Source organism: Sphaerodactylus townsendi, linkage group LG02 (assembly GCF_021028975.2).
Source record: "Sphaerodactylus townsendi isolate TG3544 linkage group LG02, MPM_Stown_v2.3, whole genome shotgun sequence".
In the NCBI taxonomy this organism is placed as follows: Eukaryota; Metazoa; Chordata; class Lepidosauria; order Squamata; family Sphaerodactylidae; genus Sphaerodactylus; species Sphaerodactylus townsendi.
In genome coordinates, this window is record NC_059426.1 from 160,547,497 (window position 1) to 160,566,599 (window position 19,103).

The 19,103-nt window shown below is 45.8% G+C and overlaps 1 protein-coding gene across 5 annotated transcripts in view; it reads right to left on the reverse strand.

The window, feature by feature from the left end:
• BEGAIN (brain enriched guanylate kinase associated) overlaps positions 1-19,103 on the reverse strand; it is a 282,357-nt gene that overhangs the window by 124,996 nt on the left and 138,258 nt on the right. Inside the window, exon 3 of one of the 5 annotated variants that reach the window (XM_048486195.1) lies at positions 14,686-14,775. The exons of the other annotated variants lie outside the window; for them this stretch is intronic. Coding sequence (XP_048342152.1) covers positions 14,686-14,775 — 90 coding nt within the window. The remainder of the gene's footprint in view (positions 1-14,685; positions 14,776-19,103) is intronic. 5 annotated transcript variants of the gene reach the window in all.

Genomic DNA, 19,103 nt, shown 5'->3' on the forward strand with positions numbered 1-19,103 from the left:
GTCTAACTTTCTCCTTGGGGGTCACGATCTCCTTCCACACTTCTGAGCTGAAAGTGAAGCTGGCCAATGATCACGAGATTTCCTTCTCAAGTAGCTGGGCCTGGAGACGCTGCATTATCTCTCCGTGGAGAAAGGTATCAACATAAAAGAGTTGAAATTCTCCTAATCATTGTTCCTGAAACCTTGTTTCTGTGTCAAACATGAGTGTCTTTTTTAAAAAAAGCAGCTGATCTTATGGATATTTTAAAAGATCTCTGATTTTGTTTTTTAAATAGGGCCAGCACATAGGTAAACTACAAAGTTGATGGGCTTAAGGGATGACGCCAAATCAAATAAAGCAAATTGTTTAAAACCTTTATTATTGTGTTGTCACTTATGATAAGTGTATCAAATGTTTTCCCTCTACAGAATTGGGGGGGGGGGGGTACCAAAAAAACCACTTACACTGGTATTTTCGAAGGCTTTCGACAACCCAAAACCCACTTATTTATCACAAAGTGCCAACATAGCAATTTAACCTGAACACTGAGGTTTTAGTTTAGAAAAAACGGTTGGCTCTGAGGTGTGCATTACTTGGGAGTAAGCTTGGTGGTAGTCGGTGGCTTTGCTTTGAAGCAACTGTGCAACTCTACCAATGGGTGAATCACGACCCTAGGAGGGTTTAATCAGAAGCAAGCCCCATTGCCAGCAACCAAGCTTACTCCCAGGTAAAGGATCACGCTTTAGTACTTCGCATGAAAATCAGTGGGGTTCAACAGCGCTTAACAGGGTTACCTACACTGTTTCCCCAAAATTAGGTCTTAGGTTTAATGCTAATAATCGAGCCCAGCGGCCCAGGCCAGCCTAGATGTGTGTGTGTGTGTGTGTGTGTGTGTGTGTGTGTGTGTGTGTGTGTGTGTGTGTGTGGGAACTCTGTTTGCACGTGCCCACAGAGAGGGCTCTGAGTGCCACCTCTGGCACCTGTGCCATAGGTTCGCCACCACTGTCCTAGGCCCCATATCATATATTATACATTTGGAATTTCACCTGGGTCTTCTAGATAGCTTCTGGGGTGAATAATACCTTTGTGTACTATTTGTACAACACAACAATGGTCTGGGGGCCAGTGTCATAGCGCCAATGAGGTGGGGAGGGGGGGTGATGCCCTGGGCGCATGCTGGTGTGGGGGCATGGCTGGGGAGTGGGGGGGGATGGCGGGGGCGTTTTGGGGCATTCCAGAGGTGTTCCGGGGAGGGGCAGGGGCTCAGGGCACACACGTGCCCCAGGCGCAGCTCCCCCTCGCTCCGCCCTTGGTGGGGGCTTCTTGAGTGGTTGGGGGTGTGGAGATCTGTGCTTTGTAAGACAGACTATATGGTATACCCACTGAGTAGATGCTATCCATGACAGACACTAGTTCACAGTCTCCCAAAGCACATGAAACACATGGGAACAGCCTCTGCCGGGACTGCAGGCAGCCTTATTTGTTTGTTTATGTTATTTATAGTTTGCCTTTCTCACTTAGACTCAAGGTTGATTTATATAGAGCAGGGGTAGGGAACCTGCGGCTCTCCAGATGTTCAGGAACTACAATTCCCATCAGCCCCTACCAGCATGGCCAATTGGCCATGCTGACAGAGGCTGATGGGAATTGTAGTTCCTGAACATCTGGAGAGCCGCAGGTTCCCTACCCCTGATATAGAGTGAGTCGATACTATCGATGCATGGGGCATTCAATAATCAGTGCAATAAGTTTAGGGTTGCAGAACCAGTCAGAAGTCTACAAGCAGAACTGAAACAAAGGGGAAATATTAAATGACACATTAAACAGCGCAAAATTGCACAGTGGGAGCCTTGTTGCAGCAAACTATATACAGTGGTATTGACCACAATCCCCTAATACCTTCCGCTAACTCTTGTGATTTTCATTTAGTCAATACAGCTTAAACTTCGGTAGCCGCAATCAAGAAACTCTTCAATTAATTACAAGTTGCTCTGGTATAATTTGCGTGAAAATCAGGAGAGTAGGAGCATTCCTGACCTTCTCAAGCAGGCAGTTTTACCAGGTATGGGCCACAATAGAGAGGATACATGTTACACACAGTTGCTGATTTTGCTTATTTGCAGGTTGGCACCTGTGGAAGACCCTGCTCAGATGAGCAAAGCTGTTGTGGCAGGAGAGGTGGTCTTGCAGATATGAAGGTTCAAGGCCATGAAGGGCTTTGAAGGCATTGTGCCTTTAATATTTACTAAATCAGCCCGGGTAACTGATGCGGTATTAAATTTAAAGTGCCTGCTGGATGGGAGTAATGTGTGGCAGCCTTCTAAATTAGCTGGAATAACCATATCCTTACACTCCTATTAATCGCACTTCTAAGATTTTCTGAAGCCCGCGATGTCTTGTGCGCTATGCCTTCTAGTGCCTGTGGGCATCAAGTTTAACGCTGACCACATAAGGACAGCTGTTTTCCAGTCCAGAAGCTTTTATCGACTTACAGCGAACACCACTCTTAAATAAAAGACAGCTTCCTTAAGTTACCCCTTTTAGCACTCTGCCATCTTCAAAGGCACAGAGCAAAAGGAGAAGTTTTTCCCTCCAAGGATGATACTGAAAGAGCAATGGCATGTTATAGTAGTTTGAGTGTCAAGCTTGGTTCAGGGAGACCCAAATCTGAATCCCTGATTTGCCACAGAAATCCTCTGGATAACAGAGCATGGGAAATAAACAAGAAGAATTTGAACTCTTAACAGGGCAAAGCAAACATTATATAGTAGGCCTCACTGAAACCTGGTGGAATGAGTCTCATGATTGGAATGTAATAATTGAAGGGTATAACCTATTTCAGAGAAATAGACCAACTAGGAAAGGAGTACTGTAGCGGTATTATACATCAGGGATGATTATACTCATCAGCAGGTCTATATCTTAAATCTTGAAAGCCACTTTGAGAGCATCTGGGTAAGGTAATGGCAGAGAAAAAACAACAAGGTAGACTCATCAGTGATGCATCTATTACAGACTTCCTGAATGATAACTAAAACTTTTCACGAAAGAGAGCAGTAAAGTACGGAGAGATCACTGAATTATCCTGAACATAAGAACACAAGGCGGACATAAGAACAAGCCAGCTGGGATCATGACCAGAGTCCATCTAGTCCAGCCCTCTGCTACTGAGTAGGCCTGTTCACCCAGGGTAAAGCCTTTTGGGAGTTTTGTTAACATGTAGGATAAACCTTAAAATGGCCTTTCTCATGGGTTAAGTTGCTCCCCATCACCTGGTCTGTTAAGGCATACTGCAATCTCAGATCAGAGTTGGAGGATCCAAGATTGAGAGTAGCCATAACCGGATTCCTCCTCTCCACACAATCTGCCCAAAGCCCCTTTTAAAGCTATGGGTCCAAAGAGCCGGCCATCGCCTACTCCCTCCTGTGGTAGCATAGCCCTAAACACTCAATCATACATTCGTGAATAGTGTTTCCTTTTATTAGTCCCAATCCTGTTATTTGCTGGAAGTCAAACTCTGCCAAGACAATAAGTTTCAACAAATTCTCACTTGCCTTACAGACAATTACACGGTCCAGATGGTGGAAGAGGCAACAAGGGGATCTACTATTTTAGATCTGCTTCTAACCAACAATGATGGCCTGGTTAATGGCGTGGAAGTGGTGAATGCACACACCACACTCACACTTAGGTGGGAGTGACGTTCTCCTCAGGAATTTGTTAAAACAGTGGAAAGTGATGCTGCATGAGCAGTATCGAAAGCATTCTAGACTTTAAGAAAGCTGATTTCAAGTAAACTTAGGAAACTACTGAGTGTGATCCCATGGTTAAGAATACTAAAACAGAAGAGAGTGCATGATGGATGGGATTTCTTAGAAGTGAGATCTTGAAGGCACAATTTCATGCAGTTGCAATGAGGAGGGAAAATGGAAGGTGCTTAAGGAAATCCCAGGTGGGATACGTTCAAAGAACTTTTCCAACTGAGCTGAGATTTAAAAAGGGACAAGCACAAGAAATGTATAGCAAATTCAGTGTTAATTAATATTTTTTTTTATCTTGGATGATGGAATATAGGGCATGCTAATCAAATTTGTGGATCACACCAAAATAGGAGGAATAGCTAATACCCCAGAGGACGAGGTCAGAATTCAAAATGACCTGGACAGATTAGGGAGCTGCGCCAAAACTAACAAAATGATTTCCAAGAGATAAATGTAAAATGTTACACTCGGGTAGAAAAAAATGAAATGCACAGATAAAGGGTGGGTGACACTAGGCTTGATCACAGTACATGTGAAAGGGATCTGGGAGTCTTAGTAGACCAAAAACTGAACATGAGTTGGCAGTGGGATGTGGAAGCAAGAAAATTCAAATGTGTTTCTGGAAAACTTGCACCAATAGGGAATACTGAGGGATGTGCCAGTACCTCTCTATTCTGCATTGGAATACTGTGGCCAGTTCTGAGCACCACAGTTCAAGAAGGATAGTGACAAGCTGGAATAGATCCAGAGGAGGGTGACCAAAATGGTAAAAGATCAGGAATCCATGCCCTACGAGAACTTAGGGAGCTGAGTATGTTTAGTCTGAAGAAGGTTAAGGGGTGACATGATAGCCTAGCCCTAAATATTTTGATGGGATGTCATGTTGAAAGAGGAGCAAGCTTGTTTTTCTGTTTAAGCGTGAGACTCAGACAAGGAGTAGGATTCAAAGGTTCATGTTGTCTCCACCTAAACATTAGGAAGAACTTTCTAAGAGTAAGGGGCTGTTTAACAGTGGAATACACTGCCTGTGAGTGTGGTGGGGTCTCCTTCTTTGGAGGTTTTTAAATAGAGACCGGATGGCCATCTGTCAGGAGAACTTTGATTTTGTATTCCTGAATGGCAGGGGGTTGGACTTGATGGCCCTTGTGGTGTCTTCGCGGTAATCCCATATCTTCTAGACCTCGGGCCAGCCAATCCCTCAACCAATTCCACTCCATGGGCTTACCGCTGTAAGGAAGATAAAATGGAGAAGGGGAAACAAAGCAGAAGCTGACGTAGTCCCTGGGTAACATCCTTTCCTCTCATTGCTGTGAATCTTGGTTTAGGGGTGGACTGGCCATTCTGGTTACTGGGAAAGGTTGAGTGTAGCATGGTCTATTTCACCTGTTGCTTTATGGCAGCTTTACAGCACCTTGCCACTCAAAATAGATGGGTGACTTCTGGGACGGGCGTCACTCCACTGAAGGAATCCATTCTGCATTTCTCCCCTAACTGCTTTTATTATGTATTTTATTATGTATGCTTTAAATCATTAGTTGCCTTTGTGACCCTTACAATGGCAGAAAGGTGAAGCATACATTTTGTTAAATAAGTAAACAAATAAAGCAAGCTGTCCCTTCTACAAAAATGGCACAATAATGTCACAGGGAGAAGCCACAGTATAAACATGAGATGGGTCCTGAAGTGCTAAGGCCTAAACAGCTGTCTGAAGGTCACAGTTCACCTGACCTGGATTCTTCAAATGGCACTGCTTGTTTTTATCAACAAGACATTTCTGAGGGCTCTATATTGAAGAGAGGTGAAACTGCATGCCTGAGGAAGACAAATTACTTGGCTGAGGCAAGAATACAGGCACCTTGCTGCCAGATTCAATGATTATCAAGGGAATTCCCAGAGAAAGCCGCAGACATCCAAAGGCCTGAGTGCCGTCACTCTTAAGCCTTCTCTGTAAAACACCCTTCTAACTAAATTTATATCCTTGACCATCCATCCAGTCCCAGCAATTTGACATCCCGCAGGTGAGGTGCCAACCACTTTTAGTGTAAAACCTTGTTACAGGACAGGTCGCCATACCACGACCTGGAAAGTTGGCTTTCATTGATATTCTCCTGCACCATCCCCACCATTGCAGATAAAATGTGGCCTTTGGCCTGGCCAATCAGCAGCAGACTGACCTGTAAAGAGGGCCAAGGAGAAAGCTCAGCCAAGGGCTCTTCTGCCAGCTTGGTCAGTGGGGAAGATGGTGATGGGCCCAACTTCACCTCTTGTCTCCTCTTGGGTCACCACTTGGTCAAACTGGATGGGTTTGAGCCAAAAGACTGAGCCACGTGGGCCCTACAGTGTTGGCAATGGCACAGTTCTCCTGGGTTCCAGAGACCCTCCGGGGCACTGGCCCACTGAAAGTTTCACTGGTAAGGAACAATCTATCCCTCTTGCTAATGATAGGGTGACACTGTTTCAACACAGTCATGCCTAGAAGCCATAAGACCACAGGCCATAGAGGGAAGGTGAATCTGGGAAGCAACAGGAACAGTTACTGGTGAAAGCATCTGTAGTAGCATTTGGGTGGAACCCGAGGCTGAAATGGTATTTCCGGGTAATACATATTATATGGGAGTATGTGGGAGAGGAGAGACTTGAAAATAATTGGAATTGAGTGTTTTTTTTTTAAAATGGACTCCATTCACAGATAATTTACAAATGGAGGAGGGCAGGGAGGCTCTCTTTGGAAGGCAGCATGGCTACAGTAAACAGCTTTCTCTTTGCAACTGCTGTGCCAGCTATTGGGGTATAATTTGCCACCTATGCAGTTCAGTGATTCCCAGTCTATCTACCTGTTGGCAGGTATTTCAATGTGAATGAGCCAGATACAACAATGCAGAGAACAAACAGTCATATTGGCTGTCACAAAAATACTTTCCAGTGGCATCATTTTGCATGTCCAGCATCCAGTTATGAAGGTCCAATGTTATGCCCCCAGAGAAGCTCTTGTTATTTTCCTATTAAGTCTAAGTTTCCCTATAGCTAGCATGAGTTTAGTTCCTTGTATAGTCTTCTAAGGGAGGGAATTTTAGTCAGACCCTGTCCCTTTAAGAAATTTCCCTAGAGGCAGTCTTCCTTTAATTACCCAGCAATGCCCTGTTTAGCTCAGTCAGTCCAAGGTGCCTAGGAGTTCAGCGCCGCAATATCAAGCATGTCTATGTGCGGTGGACTCATTATGAACCGGGACCGGGAGGTAGGCTGCTTGCTGCCAAGTGGTGCATGCACGCATGTCATGCTGCATCTGTGCTCTGGGTTTACATTTCATTCTGCCTAAAACGCCAAGCCCCAGCCTCAAAATCGATAATGAAGAAACCTGCGGGACAAATTGCTAAGTATGGACGGTCAGCTCCTAGTCTATGGTGCATAGACTAAAGTGCATATAGTCTAGAGAACTCTAGAGAACTCTAGAGACAAAGAAAAGTCAATAGACAAAGACTGAAGGAACTCAGCTGGAAGTGAGTATGCTGGACTTTCTTAGAAAGAGCCAAGAAAGAATAAAAAAGTCTACAGCTCCATACAGCTTCAAGTTTGTTCATCAGTCAGCAAGCACCTTATCTTAGTCAGACCCTGGGGAGGAGTAGGTCAGCAATTCTTCTGGGTTAACAAAACCTTGTTTTGAAACTTCGTTGCTAATCTTGTTGTGTGTCTCCCACTCTGTTCCTGCCAAGAACAGGGCACCTTTAGATTGTTTTACTTGGGGAACAGAACATCCAATATACCCATACACATATATCACTTGAACACTCTCTTCTTGACTACTATGTATTTGATGATGAGCAGAAGATATGACTGGATGAGGGTTTATTTACAGTTAACAACCACTAATACAGTAATTCATAAAAGGCCACTGAAAAGAAATGGTTCAACGTGACCTGAAATTAAATCCTATCTGCAATGGATGCCTGGCCCATTCACATATCTAAGACTGTTATATTGCATGTATTGCTGTTATATAAGACTGTTATCGTTGTGCTTAGTACAGGGGTCGGGAACTCCGTCGCAGCCTAAACGCACTTTGGGATCACTTGCAGCGTGCTCCCGGCATGGTTGCCCTTCCTGGGCCTCGTGACATTTCCACAAGTCTGTCTCAAGACTGCTTTACATTCACTTCGGCTCCCTCCCTCCTGTGCTGAAGGATCGCTTACCTCCCTCCTCCCTCCTCCGTGCCGAAGAACGCTGGCGCTTTACTTGCCGAAGGAATGCTGAACCTGTGACGCAGAATGACGCCGCCTCCCATGCCCCTCCCACACCGGCCATGGTCATTCACGTACAGCCCTCCTGTGAGATGAGAGGGAGAGAAGCACAGACAGAACGAAGCAAGAGAGAGAAAGCAGAGGTGATTTAATGGAGCGAGAGAGAGAGCGCGAAGCAGAGGAAAGAGAACGGAGCAAGAGAGAGAGAGAGAAGCAGAGGCGAGAGAATGGAGCAAGAGAGAGAGAGAGAAGCAGAGAAAAGAAAACGGAGCGAGAGAGAGAGAGAGAAGCAGAGATGGGAGATTAGGAGGACTCAGTGGAAGCCTGAGATAGCTCAGGACCAGGAGCCCAGACAAGCCACCAGCATGGCCACTCACAAGGACAGAAAGGACAAACACCTGCAACATCTGCCAGGGTTCCTACTCCTGAAGGAGCAAAGAGAGAGAGAGAGAAAAGAAAACGGAGCAAGAGAGAGAGAGAGAAGCAGACGTGAGAGAATACAGCAAGAGAGAGAGAGAGAAGCAGAGAAAAGAAAACGGAGCAAGAGAGAGAGAGAGAGAAGCAGACGTGAGAGAATAGAGCAAGAGAGAGAGAGAGAAGCAGAGAAAAGAAAACGGAGCAAGAGAGAGAGAGAGAAGCAGAGGTGAGAGAATGGAGCAAGAGAGAGAGAGAGAGAGAGAGAAGGGGAGGAGACGGGGAAGAGTCTCAGGGGAAAGAACAACCCCTCAAGACAAGCCAGGAATCCTAGCCCAGCTGGGAGTGGGAGGAAAAAGGGAGTGAAGAGCGTGGTGGGTTAGGAGAAGCGGTCTGCCTAGCTCCAACCCAGCTAAGGGTTTTGAAGAAGGCTAGGCCCCGCCTGTCAGGCCCTTGACGGGGAGACTCACCACCCTGAAAGGGGATGGGTGCAAGCCCCCACACAGCACCCCGGGGTGGCAACACGTCGCACTTGGAAAGACACTTTGTGTGGGGCTGGTTCCCCTGCTTGCTCTGCTGCTAAATTATTTTCGGTGTTAATTAGCTTGAGCTGTTTAACTTGGTGATTTTCCAGAACGGAACACCACAGGAAATATCTGAGTTTAGCCTGGGATCCTGTCTGGGATTTGGGTGGTGGGGATGCCCCCGGGCTGCAAATTAAACTCCAGAGACAGCCACAGCAAAGGGGGGGGTGAGAGCATTGGAAATCAAGGAGAAATTCAAAGGGAATCAATCTTTTTGGCACATGTGCCACACTTGTGCCTAGCAATTACAGACCAATCTGGAGTAGCAATCAGGAATTTCCACCAAAAGAGACATTGTGGGCAGAAAGTGCCCAGCTCACTGCAGGACATGGAAGGGTGGGAACCACTCACAATACCACCTCCCACCCTCCTTAGAAGAAAGGATGCCAGGCTGGGGACCAGCCAACCAGAGTGAAAGGGAGGGATGGCACCTCTGGCCACACACAGCCAGGTGGAGGAAGGGGAGCTCCAGAGCAGAGTTGAAGAAAAACCTACTAAATATAGTTTTTGATTAAGATACATTATAGCTCACAAACATTGCATCATGGAATAGGGCTTATTAATTTTGTGATAAGCATCGCTCCAACATACTCTCTGTATTGCTTAAGAAAGGTTTTGTCAAGTGAGTTCCAGAGATTTTATTCATTCTTACGGGCTCAATTTCTATGCCGCCTCAGAAGTGTCTGTAAAAAAATTATTTAAATCAGTGGTCCTTATTCCACACAAAGCCCTCCATGCCTTCTGTGAGTAGTAGATGGGGGACGCTGTAGTAAAGTAGCTTTCAATACAGATGAAGATGATGATTTTGGATTTCTTATACCCCACTTTTCCCGCCCCAAAAGAGACTCAAGGTGGTTTTACAAACCCCTTTCCCTTCCTTTTCCTGCAACAGACACCTGATGAGGTCAGTGTGGCAGAGAAAGTGCACTGAAATGGTCAGTTCTGAATAATGGCAGCCCTTCTGGGTTCTGAGATTTTAACAGGTGCTGTGATTTCTAAGTATCTCTTCAGCCATAATGACTAGCATAGCGCCCTTTAAAAGCACTCCCCCCAAAAAAAAAATCCTGCCCAGAACGGAACAGAATTAGTGAAGCCAAATGACTTTCCCCATCTCCATTATTATATTCATATTTATAAAATATATTTATTTTGCACGCGACTTCAGTTTTCCCAAAACCATTAAGGGAGAATGGGTGTGTGTGTGTCTTTCTCCCTGTGTGTGTGCAAGCTCATGCATGATGTGAAAGCCACTGCTTTCATAAGGCCACACTGCAATTGGTCCAAAACAATATATACGGCGTTATCTTCTATTTGCAGTCGCCACCGCGTCCTTGCGGCTCCATGTGTTTTCTTTTCCGTGGAAACCGGGTCCAAATGGCTCTTTGGCTGTTAAAGGTTCCCTACCCCTGGCTTAGTACGTGGTTCTCCAATTTTGTAGCCCATTTTTATTCACTGTTGGTTGTATCTTCTACATTGTTTATAGCATAGGTGTCAAACTCATGGCCCTCCAGATGTTATGGACTACAGTTCCCATCATCCCCTGCCAGCATGATGCTGGCAGGAGATGATGGGAACTGTAGTCCTTAACATCTGGAGGGCCGCGAGTTTGACACCTGTGGTTTATAGCATGGAAGGCATGAAGTAAATAAATAAGCCAACAAGCCATTTGTATATGCTGCAACCATGAAGATGCATATAATGAATAAACCAGGCAAAGTTTATAGCAGTGATTCCCAAAGTGGGCGCCACCGCCCCCTGGTGGGTGCTGCAGCGATCCAGGGGGGCGGTGATGGCCACAGGTAGAAACATTAATACATATATCTTTCTGTTTAATTGCTATTAAAATTTAAAAAAAATTAATTTCCAGGGGGCGCTAATATTTTTTCTGGAAAGGGGGCGGTAGGCCAAATAAGTTTGCGAACCACTGGTTTATAGTACCTATGAAATGCAGAGAAAATTTGCGAATCAGATCTACGCTACCCTGCATAACCTAACCTTATGATCTGTCCTATGCAAGCGTCAATTGAACTGAGATGGAAAACAGTAAGGAATATGTTCAAGGCAGATTACTTTAAAAGCAATCCACAGTTGGAGACTAGAGCTTTGAGCAAGGAACAAACACTTGTCAAAATTCTGCTAACAAGGACTTAAATGCTGTTCTGGTTGGCAAATTGTCTCCAGCTTTACAGACATTGAAATGAGTTCCTCACCCTGCTGCTGATTTTCTCCTGCCGTTGTTACTTTCCAGATTCAGTCATCTAAAGGATCTTTTTCATTCTCCCTCCCCTAAATCTACAGTCAAGTAATTGCTGAATCTTTGTCCTTTTATTTTTCAGACCTTCAGTTGTTTGCCGTTCTGAGCCTGCCATTTCATCTTCTTCATACTTGTCTCCCTTCCCACTCACTAAAGAGTTGTGTTCTTAAGGGGTGGGTGCAGATGTGGGATCCAGCAGATTCTCACAGGTTCCTGAGAGTAGGTTACTAATTATTTGTGTGTGCCGAGAGGGGGTTACTAATTGGTGATTTTGCCACGTGATTTTTGCCTTAGTTACACCCAGGGGTGTAACGAGGCAGCCCTGGGCAAACTGTAGCCCTGGCAAAACCTGGGTTGGATGCCCCCCCCCCATGGGCCGCCACTCCACCACGACCAAATTTTTTTGCACCAGGACATTGGTGCCTGCAGGGGGTGCATTTTTAGACATATCAGCACCAAATTTCAGCATATTATCAGGAGACTGTCCTTATGCTACTCCCCAAGTTTGGTGAGGTTTTGTTCAAGGAGTCCAAAGTTATGGACTCCCAAAGGGGGTGCCCCATCCCCCATTGTTTCCAATGGGAGCTAATAGGAGATGGGGGCTACAGTTTTGAGGATCCATAACTTTGGCCCCCCTGAACCAAACTGCACCAAATCTCGTGTCCTGGGTGCCATCATCTCCAGATGATATTCTGAAATTTTAAGTTTGATACATCCTAAAGGCACCCCCTGCAGGAACATCCTAGAAACGTGTCCAAGAATCTTTGTTCTGCATTGGAGTTTTCTGCATTTCACGTCAATGGGGGTTGCAGGCTGTGGGGGGCACATTTCGGTGTTAATAAAGTCTTAAAACTTTCAGGGTCTCAATCAGGAGACTGCCCTACCGATAATTCCCTCTAAGTTTGGTGCAGTTTTGTTCAGGTACGCCAAAGTTATGGACCCTCAAAACTGTAGCCCTCATCTCCTATTAGCTCCCATTGGAAACAATGGGGGATAGGGGCACCCCCTTTGGGAGTCCATAACTTTGGACTCCCTGAACCAAACCTCACCAAACTTGGGGGGTAGCATAAGGACAGTCTCCTGATGATACACTGAAATCTTGGTGCCACTAGCCTAAAAACTGCGCCCCCTGCAGGCCAAAAATGGAAAACCACTAAAATACCCAAAAACGGTTTTCCCAGCAAAATGATGCCCCCCCATTAAGGTGATTCTGGGGCAGCTGCCCTTCCACCTCGCCTAATGGGTGATTACGCCAGCGGTTATCCCCTCCTCTCAGCAGTAGCGCGCAGAACTTGAAGCAGTCTAGCAGGAGGTGCACCGGCGTGCGTGGCAGCCTGTGTGCATTCGTTTCTCACCCAACGACTGGCGCAGCGGCTGCGTCCTTGCCACAGCCCCGCCCAGGAATGCCTGGCCACGCCCCCATCGTGCCCCACCCAGCCCCATTGGCGCTACGCCACAGCTTGAATCCAACCACCATGGGAACCTGTTACTAAAATTTTTGGATCCCACCACTGGGTGGGTGGGTTTTTTTTGTTTGTTTGTTTGTGTAAAGCAGGCCTTGATAGATTTTGTTTGACTTGGCAAGGCACCCCAGAAACTTAGGAGCCAAACTTATGTTTCAGCTTTCAGGGTTTTATATTTTAATGGTCATACTTTTAATTATTGTTGATGTTAAACCTATGAAATGGAAACCTAAGGGTGCCTCTTATAACACTGTCCAGTAACCTTTCTTTCCAATGCTCAGGCTACTTGTCCTTGAAACATGAGTAATTAGAGTGTGCAGACTTGAACTGCATTATATGGTATGTAAGTCTGGGACTCCGATTCCAGGTAATGGCTAGGAGTTGACACATGATATGTTTAGCGTCATTCACCCTGTTTACTATTAGTGGGATCTTTTCCCAACTACTGACAATGAGCTATGTTACCAAAGAATGACCTGTGGTACCAGCTATCATCTTGGGAATCACCACTGCCACATTAATAATTGTTTTGTGCACTTTTTACTATAAGGAAAGGGATCTACAAGTGGCCTATTTCAAAACATTTTCATAAAACTTAACAGGGAAGAGACCATTTTATTGGCAGGGGGAAATTTTCCAATTAAAAACCCCCCAAACCTCTCCACACAATACCAAAAACAAATCAATCCAAATTCCATGACAGCAACCCTGAAAGTAGAGATTGTACCAGAATACATTGGGGTTCCTCCAGGGCAGGGGTCTGCAACCCGCGGCTCGAGAGCCGCATGTGGCTCTTTCAGCCTTATACTGCGGCTCCACGTGGCCTGAAGGTCGGAGGGTAGCGTGGGGGTGTCCCTCCAGCCCTCCAGAGCAGCGCTGGAAGGAAAGGTGAGTGGAGGGCCAAACCGGAGGCGGCTCTGTGTGTGAGGGTGCCGCTTTTCACATCCCCTCCACTCACCTCTCCTTCCAGCGCTGCTCTGGAGGACTGGAGGGACACGCCCATGCTGCCCTTCGACCCCTGGAGGTCAGAGGGTAGTGTGGGCATATCCCTCCAGAGCAGCCGCCATCCTCCCTCTGCCCCACGGAACAGGTGGGCAGAGAGGGTTTCCCTCCCTGGCGTTGCTGCCTCCCACAGCACGAGAGACGGCGGCACCGGGCAGGCCTCAGCCGCCATCCCCCCTCTGCCCAGTGCCTCTGCCTCCCAGCACTGGAAGGAAAGGTGAGTGGAGGGGCTGAACTGGAGCCAGCTGCATGTGGAACTGCCTCTCCGGCTTGGTAGATCTTCGGGGCCATGGAAAATGGATCCAAATGGCTCTTTGGGTGGTAAAGTTTGCTGACCCCTGCTCCAGGGATACTATCACTGCTCTTCTGCAGAGAGAACTGTGTCTTTGGAGGTCATGGATTCAGCAGAAAAATCACAAACAGCTGAAAGACAAGCTGTCTGGTTCCATCTTTGCCAATAAAGGGATTGTCAAATTCTGATAGCAGCTATAAAGACAAGCAATACTAATTTGTCCACAAAACTTGCATCACATGGGTCCTGTACCTTTAAGTGTAGCAGGTGCTTTAGAAATCCAGCATTTCATAGAGACGTATTATCATATCAAGCTGGCCTTAAAGGCCCAGAATAGGGACTACTAAAAGGTGGCAGCTCCATTCAAAACTCATCTTGTTGCCCCATGAAACAAGTCAGAGGACAAAAGCCACCGTCACAGTTCTACATTTCTAAAATGCCACATTTCTTTTCACTGAATAACTAAGTTACTACTTAGGCTCCTTCCGCACCTGCCGAATAATGCACTTTCAATCCACTTTCACAATTGTTTGCAGGTGGATTTTGCTCTTCCGCACAGTAAAATCCAGCTGCAAAGAGCATTGAAAGTGGATTGAAAGTGCATTATTCTGCAGGTGTGGAAGGGGTGGGGATGAAAACAAGCAACAGCAGAAAGTTACAAGAAAAGCATAAATTTGATAAAACATGACTGTTTAATTACCTGTCCCAGAGGGTAGGTGAAGATTTTGTGAGCCTGCCCTGGAGTATTCTAGGTTGCCAAAGGCAGGCTGGCACCCAGGAATTTCGTACCCTGCAGCATGAATAGAGGATAAACCATAGCTAGGAACGGCTCAGAACAGACATCCATGTGGTAACTTAGCTAAGACACCTAGCCATGTACAGTATGACCTGGTTAGTTATGGGATTCTTAATAAGTAGCTCATTTCTTGAGGTATTGTGACTTCAGTGAGGTCTGCCCCTAATGCCCGCTCCTCCAAAAGGACCAACACAGGGGGCTGTTTGTTTGTCGTTGCTGTTGGTGAGTGTCTCCCAAATGTAATAAATGGGCTGTGACCCAGGTTGGGGTACGCATGAAGACAGCGTATGCACCTGTAAAGTGGCCAAGTTGGTTGAGCCCTACCTCCACAATTAGCCTGGTTCACAAAGAGGTTTTAACACAAAACAATTAACATGAAAGAGATGTCACGGGAAGCCTCAGCAGTCAGTGTTAACCACCTAATTGCATAAGTTGATCCCGTTGATTAACCAGCTGTTGGAACTCCATTACTCCTGCCCTCCCCTCTCAAATTAAGCACTTTGTGGGTGATTCCAGACTCAAAGGACATGGGAGGTCCATGATACCATCTCCTAGTGTTGTCTTTAATATTTAAAAGTAGATTGAGGAATGCGGGTAGGAATTTGTATTGGAATTTTGCTGCTAAATACCCACCATTTAATCCACATGAACATATGAAGCAGACTCATACTGAAATAAACCATTTGGCTCACATGGTCATGATGGTCCACCCAGACTGCCATCAGCTCTCCAGGGTCTCAGACAGATATCAAATCTATTGCTGAAGGCTTTCACGGCCAGATTCAACTGGTTCTGGTGGGTTTTCCGGGCTGTGTGGCCGTGGTCTGGTAGAACTTGTTCCTAACATTTTGCCTGCATCTGTGGCTGGCATCTTCAGAGGGAAGTGTGTAACAGACTTCTCTCTGTGATACACCTCTGTGATACACCTCTCTGTGATACACCTCTGAAGATGCCAGCCACAGATGCAGGCGAAACATTAGGAACAAGATCCACCAGACCATGGCCACACAGCCCAAAAAGGCCACCAGAACCAGATATCAAATCACCTACTTCCTGATCATCCTAACTGGAGATGCTGAGAACTGAACCTGGAATCTTTTGCAGCCCAAAAGATGCTTTATCACGAATGCCACGATACAAGTAGTGGGAACACAGGGACTGCTTTTTAACATTAAAGACAGCATCAGGAGATCCAATCACACCCAGATTGACATTTGATTCTCGGGCAACAGGCTTCTATTCAGCATCCACTAATGTCTGCAGATGTGGTAAAAACATGGTAAAAGAGGGTTCCTACAATGATAATGAGTTAAGTAGCACCTTAACTAATATGAAATTATTGAGATATAAACTTTAACGACTCAGTGCCTGTGCTGGTGGGTTTGGCTGCAGCAGACTAGAGGTGTTCAATATACAACACATTCCACAATATAATCACTGCACCCTGGGGAGAAACATAAGCTGTGTGAATGCACCCAGGGTAGACAGATACAAAGCATCTGGAACTGTGCCTTTAACCTCACTGAGAGTGTCTCATAGAGCAAGCAGGAGATCCTAAGATTATATTGTTTTTGTGTTGATTCATCTTTTTGCCTTTTGATCACTTTTTTCTGAATACACAATGTCCACACACAAAGAGTCTGGGCAAGAAAAAAACAGCCAGATTACCTTGTACACTGAAGTGGTTCTACCCTTAGGGCAGGGATTCCATGGGCACTATAGCACTCACTAACACCTTTCCTGGTGCACACCCAAAACTTGTAGAAAATGGTAGGGCCAGGTGATGCTTTTTCCCAGCACAGCTTCAGATTGGCTGTGCAGATTTTTTTTAAAGTTGCATCAATCACACAGCACAAGGATATTCATGGTGCAACTAACAGTGTATGCATGAAAGTATATTTAAACAATATGTATGTTTTAAAAAGGCATCTTGTTAAATGGAGCTTCAGTCAGAAACGCTGAAGAGTGACTAACAGAGTTAAGAACTATATCACTCCCTGACATTTTGTGGTTTGCTCTGCCTCTTGTGGTAGCCATTTTGTGACTGGCTCAAGCTTCTGTGGTGGCCATTTTGTGATTGCACCCACCATCTTGTGTCAGAATTCTATGGGTACCCATGGACTCAAAAAATGGGTTGGGCATCCCAGCCCTACCGTACTCTCAAAGAAAAAGCACTGAGGTACAGTTAACTATCTTTTCTAAGATGCAGCAAGGGCAATTTGATTGAAACTGGATTTAGAAGCAGATTCTGTAGGCGGTGCACTGAGCTCAGAGGTGGAACAGTAGCTGCAAAATGTAACAGCAACAGCAACAAAAAGGACAATGGGGATTAAACCCAAAGAAGAGAAGATATAACCAGTTACAGTTAACACATACAGCTGAAGTAGATTGAGAGCCCAACAAAAGATCAACAGGTAGCTTACAAAACACAAGCAACAAGAAGTCGTGGTGTGATAATAGATAGCTGGGAACTGCCAACACCGAGCAGCGCTCCTAGTGTTTACTACATCTTTTGAGTCTCTTCTACTGCCACTAAAACAACAAGGTTGCTTTCTTGAACAACATTTGGACTGAAATGAAGATGCATCCCCGCTCTTTTCTTCCAGAAGAACAGTTGGTTTTATACCCAGCTTTTCTCTTCCTTTAGGGGCTCATCCCACTCCCCACAACAGGCACCTTGTGAGGCAGATGGGGCTGAGAGAGTTCTGAGAGAACTGGGACTAGCTCAAAGTCACCCGACAGGCTTCATGTGAAGGGGGGGGGGACCCACACTGAGAATAATGCACTTTCAATCCACTTCCACAATTGCTTGCAAGTGGATGTTGCTATTCTGCACAGTGAAATCCAGCTGCAGCTGTCCTCAGCAGTAGGCACAGCATCCTGGCAGAGCTTCATAAGGTGGATATCTCAGGTGAGTACATCCTACCCTTTCTTCAAACCAACCTGACCTCACAACAGTCCTGAAGCTGAAAATCCTCATTCAGTACCCAAGAACATGGACGCACAATCCCAGTCACGTTATCAGCAATAGTATCCATTAGTAGACAGTAGAAAGAAGAGGACTACGTTCAGTATTATTGTCAATAATCAGTACTGATGTCAGTAATGTGGTCAAAGAAAAGCATTCTCAGCAACTGGTGATTTGCTTTACAGCACACATTTGTGTCTGTGGCCCTTTCCGCACATGCCAAATAATGCATTTTCAATCCATTTTCACAATTGTTTGCAAGTGGAATTTGCCATTCCGCAAAGTAAAATCCAGCTGCAAAGTGCTTTGAAAGTGGATTGAAAATGCATTATTCAGCATGTGCGGAAGGGGCCAGAAATTACTCCTCTCCTTTGACACCCAATGTGGGGACATGCCCTCCAATTAAGAATCTCTTGCCTCTGCCAACTGAACCCGGATAGCTCAGTCAGACTGCAATGTGAGCACATATTTCCCCCATGTTCCACCGTCTGCACTGGCTGCCAGTTGATTTTGGGACCTTCTTAGCTTTAGGACCGCCTCTCCCTGTATTAGCCCCGGAGGACACAACGGTCCTCCAAAAGTAACTTTCTGGCAGTCCTCAACCCTAAAAGCATCTGGCTGGACTCAATCAGGTCCTGGGCTGTTTCAACGAGGATGATTGAGGAATTGGAGCCGCTTCCTTATGAGGAGAGGCTGCATCATTTGGGACTCTTTAGTTTGGAGAGGAGACGTCTGAGGAGGGATATGATTGAAGTCTATAAAATTATGCATGGGGTAGAAAATGTTGACAGAGAGAATTTTTTCTCTCTTTCTCACAATACTAGAACCAGGGGGCATACACTGAAAATGCTGGGGGGAAGAATTAGGACTAATAAAAGGAAACATTTCTTCATTCAATGCGTGATTGGTGTTTGGAATATGCTGCCACAAGAGGTGGTGATGGCCACTAACCTGGGTAGTTTTAAAAGGGGCTTGGACAGATTTATGGAGGAGAAGTAGATCTATGGCTACCAATCTTGATCCTCCTTGAACTGAGGTTGCAAATGCCTTAGCAGACCAGGTGCTCGGGAGCAGCAGCAGCAGCAGAAGGCCATTGCTTTCACGCATGTGAGCTCCCAAAGGCACCTGGTGGGCCAATGCGAGTAGCAGTGTGCTGGACTAGATGGACTCTGGTCTGATCCAGCAGGCTAGTTCTTATGTTCATATGTTCTTAAGGGCAGCCCTGGTGTTTTTGGAATGATATGCCGGGTGCCCATTACCCCTGGGAAGACCACAGCTGGTTTGTGCCATAGTTTCTGAATCTTGATTTTCAAATCATATTTAGTGACCTTCTCATGTTCTTTTTCATGTTGTT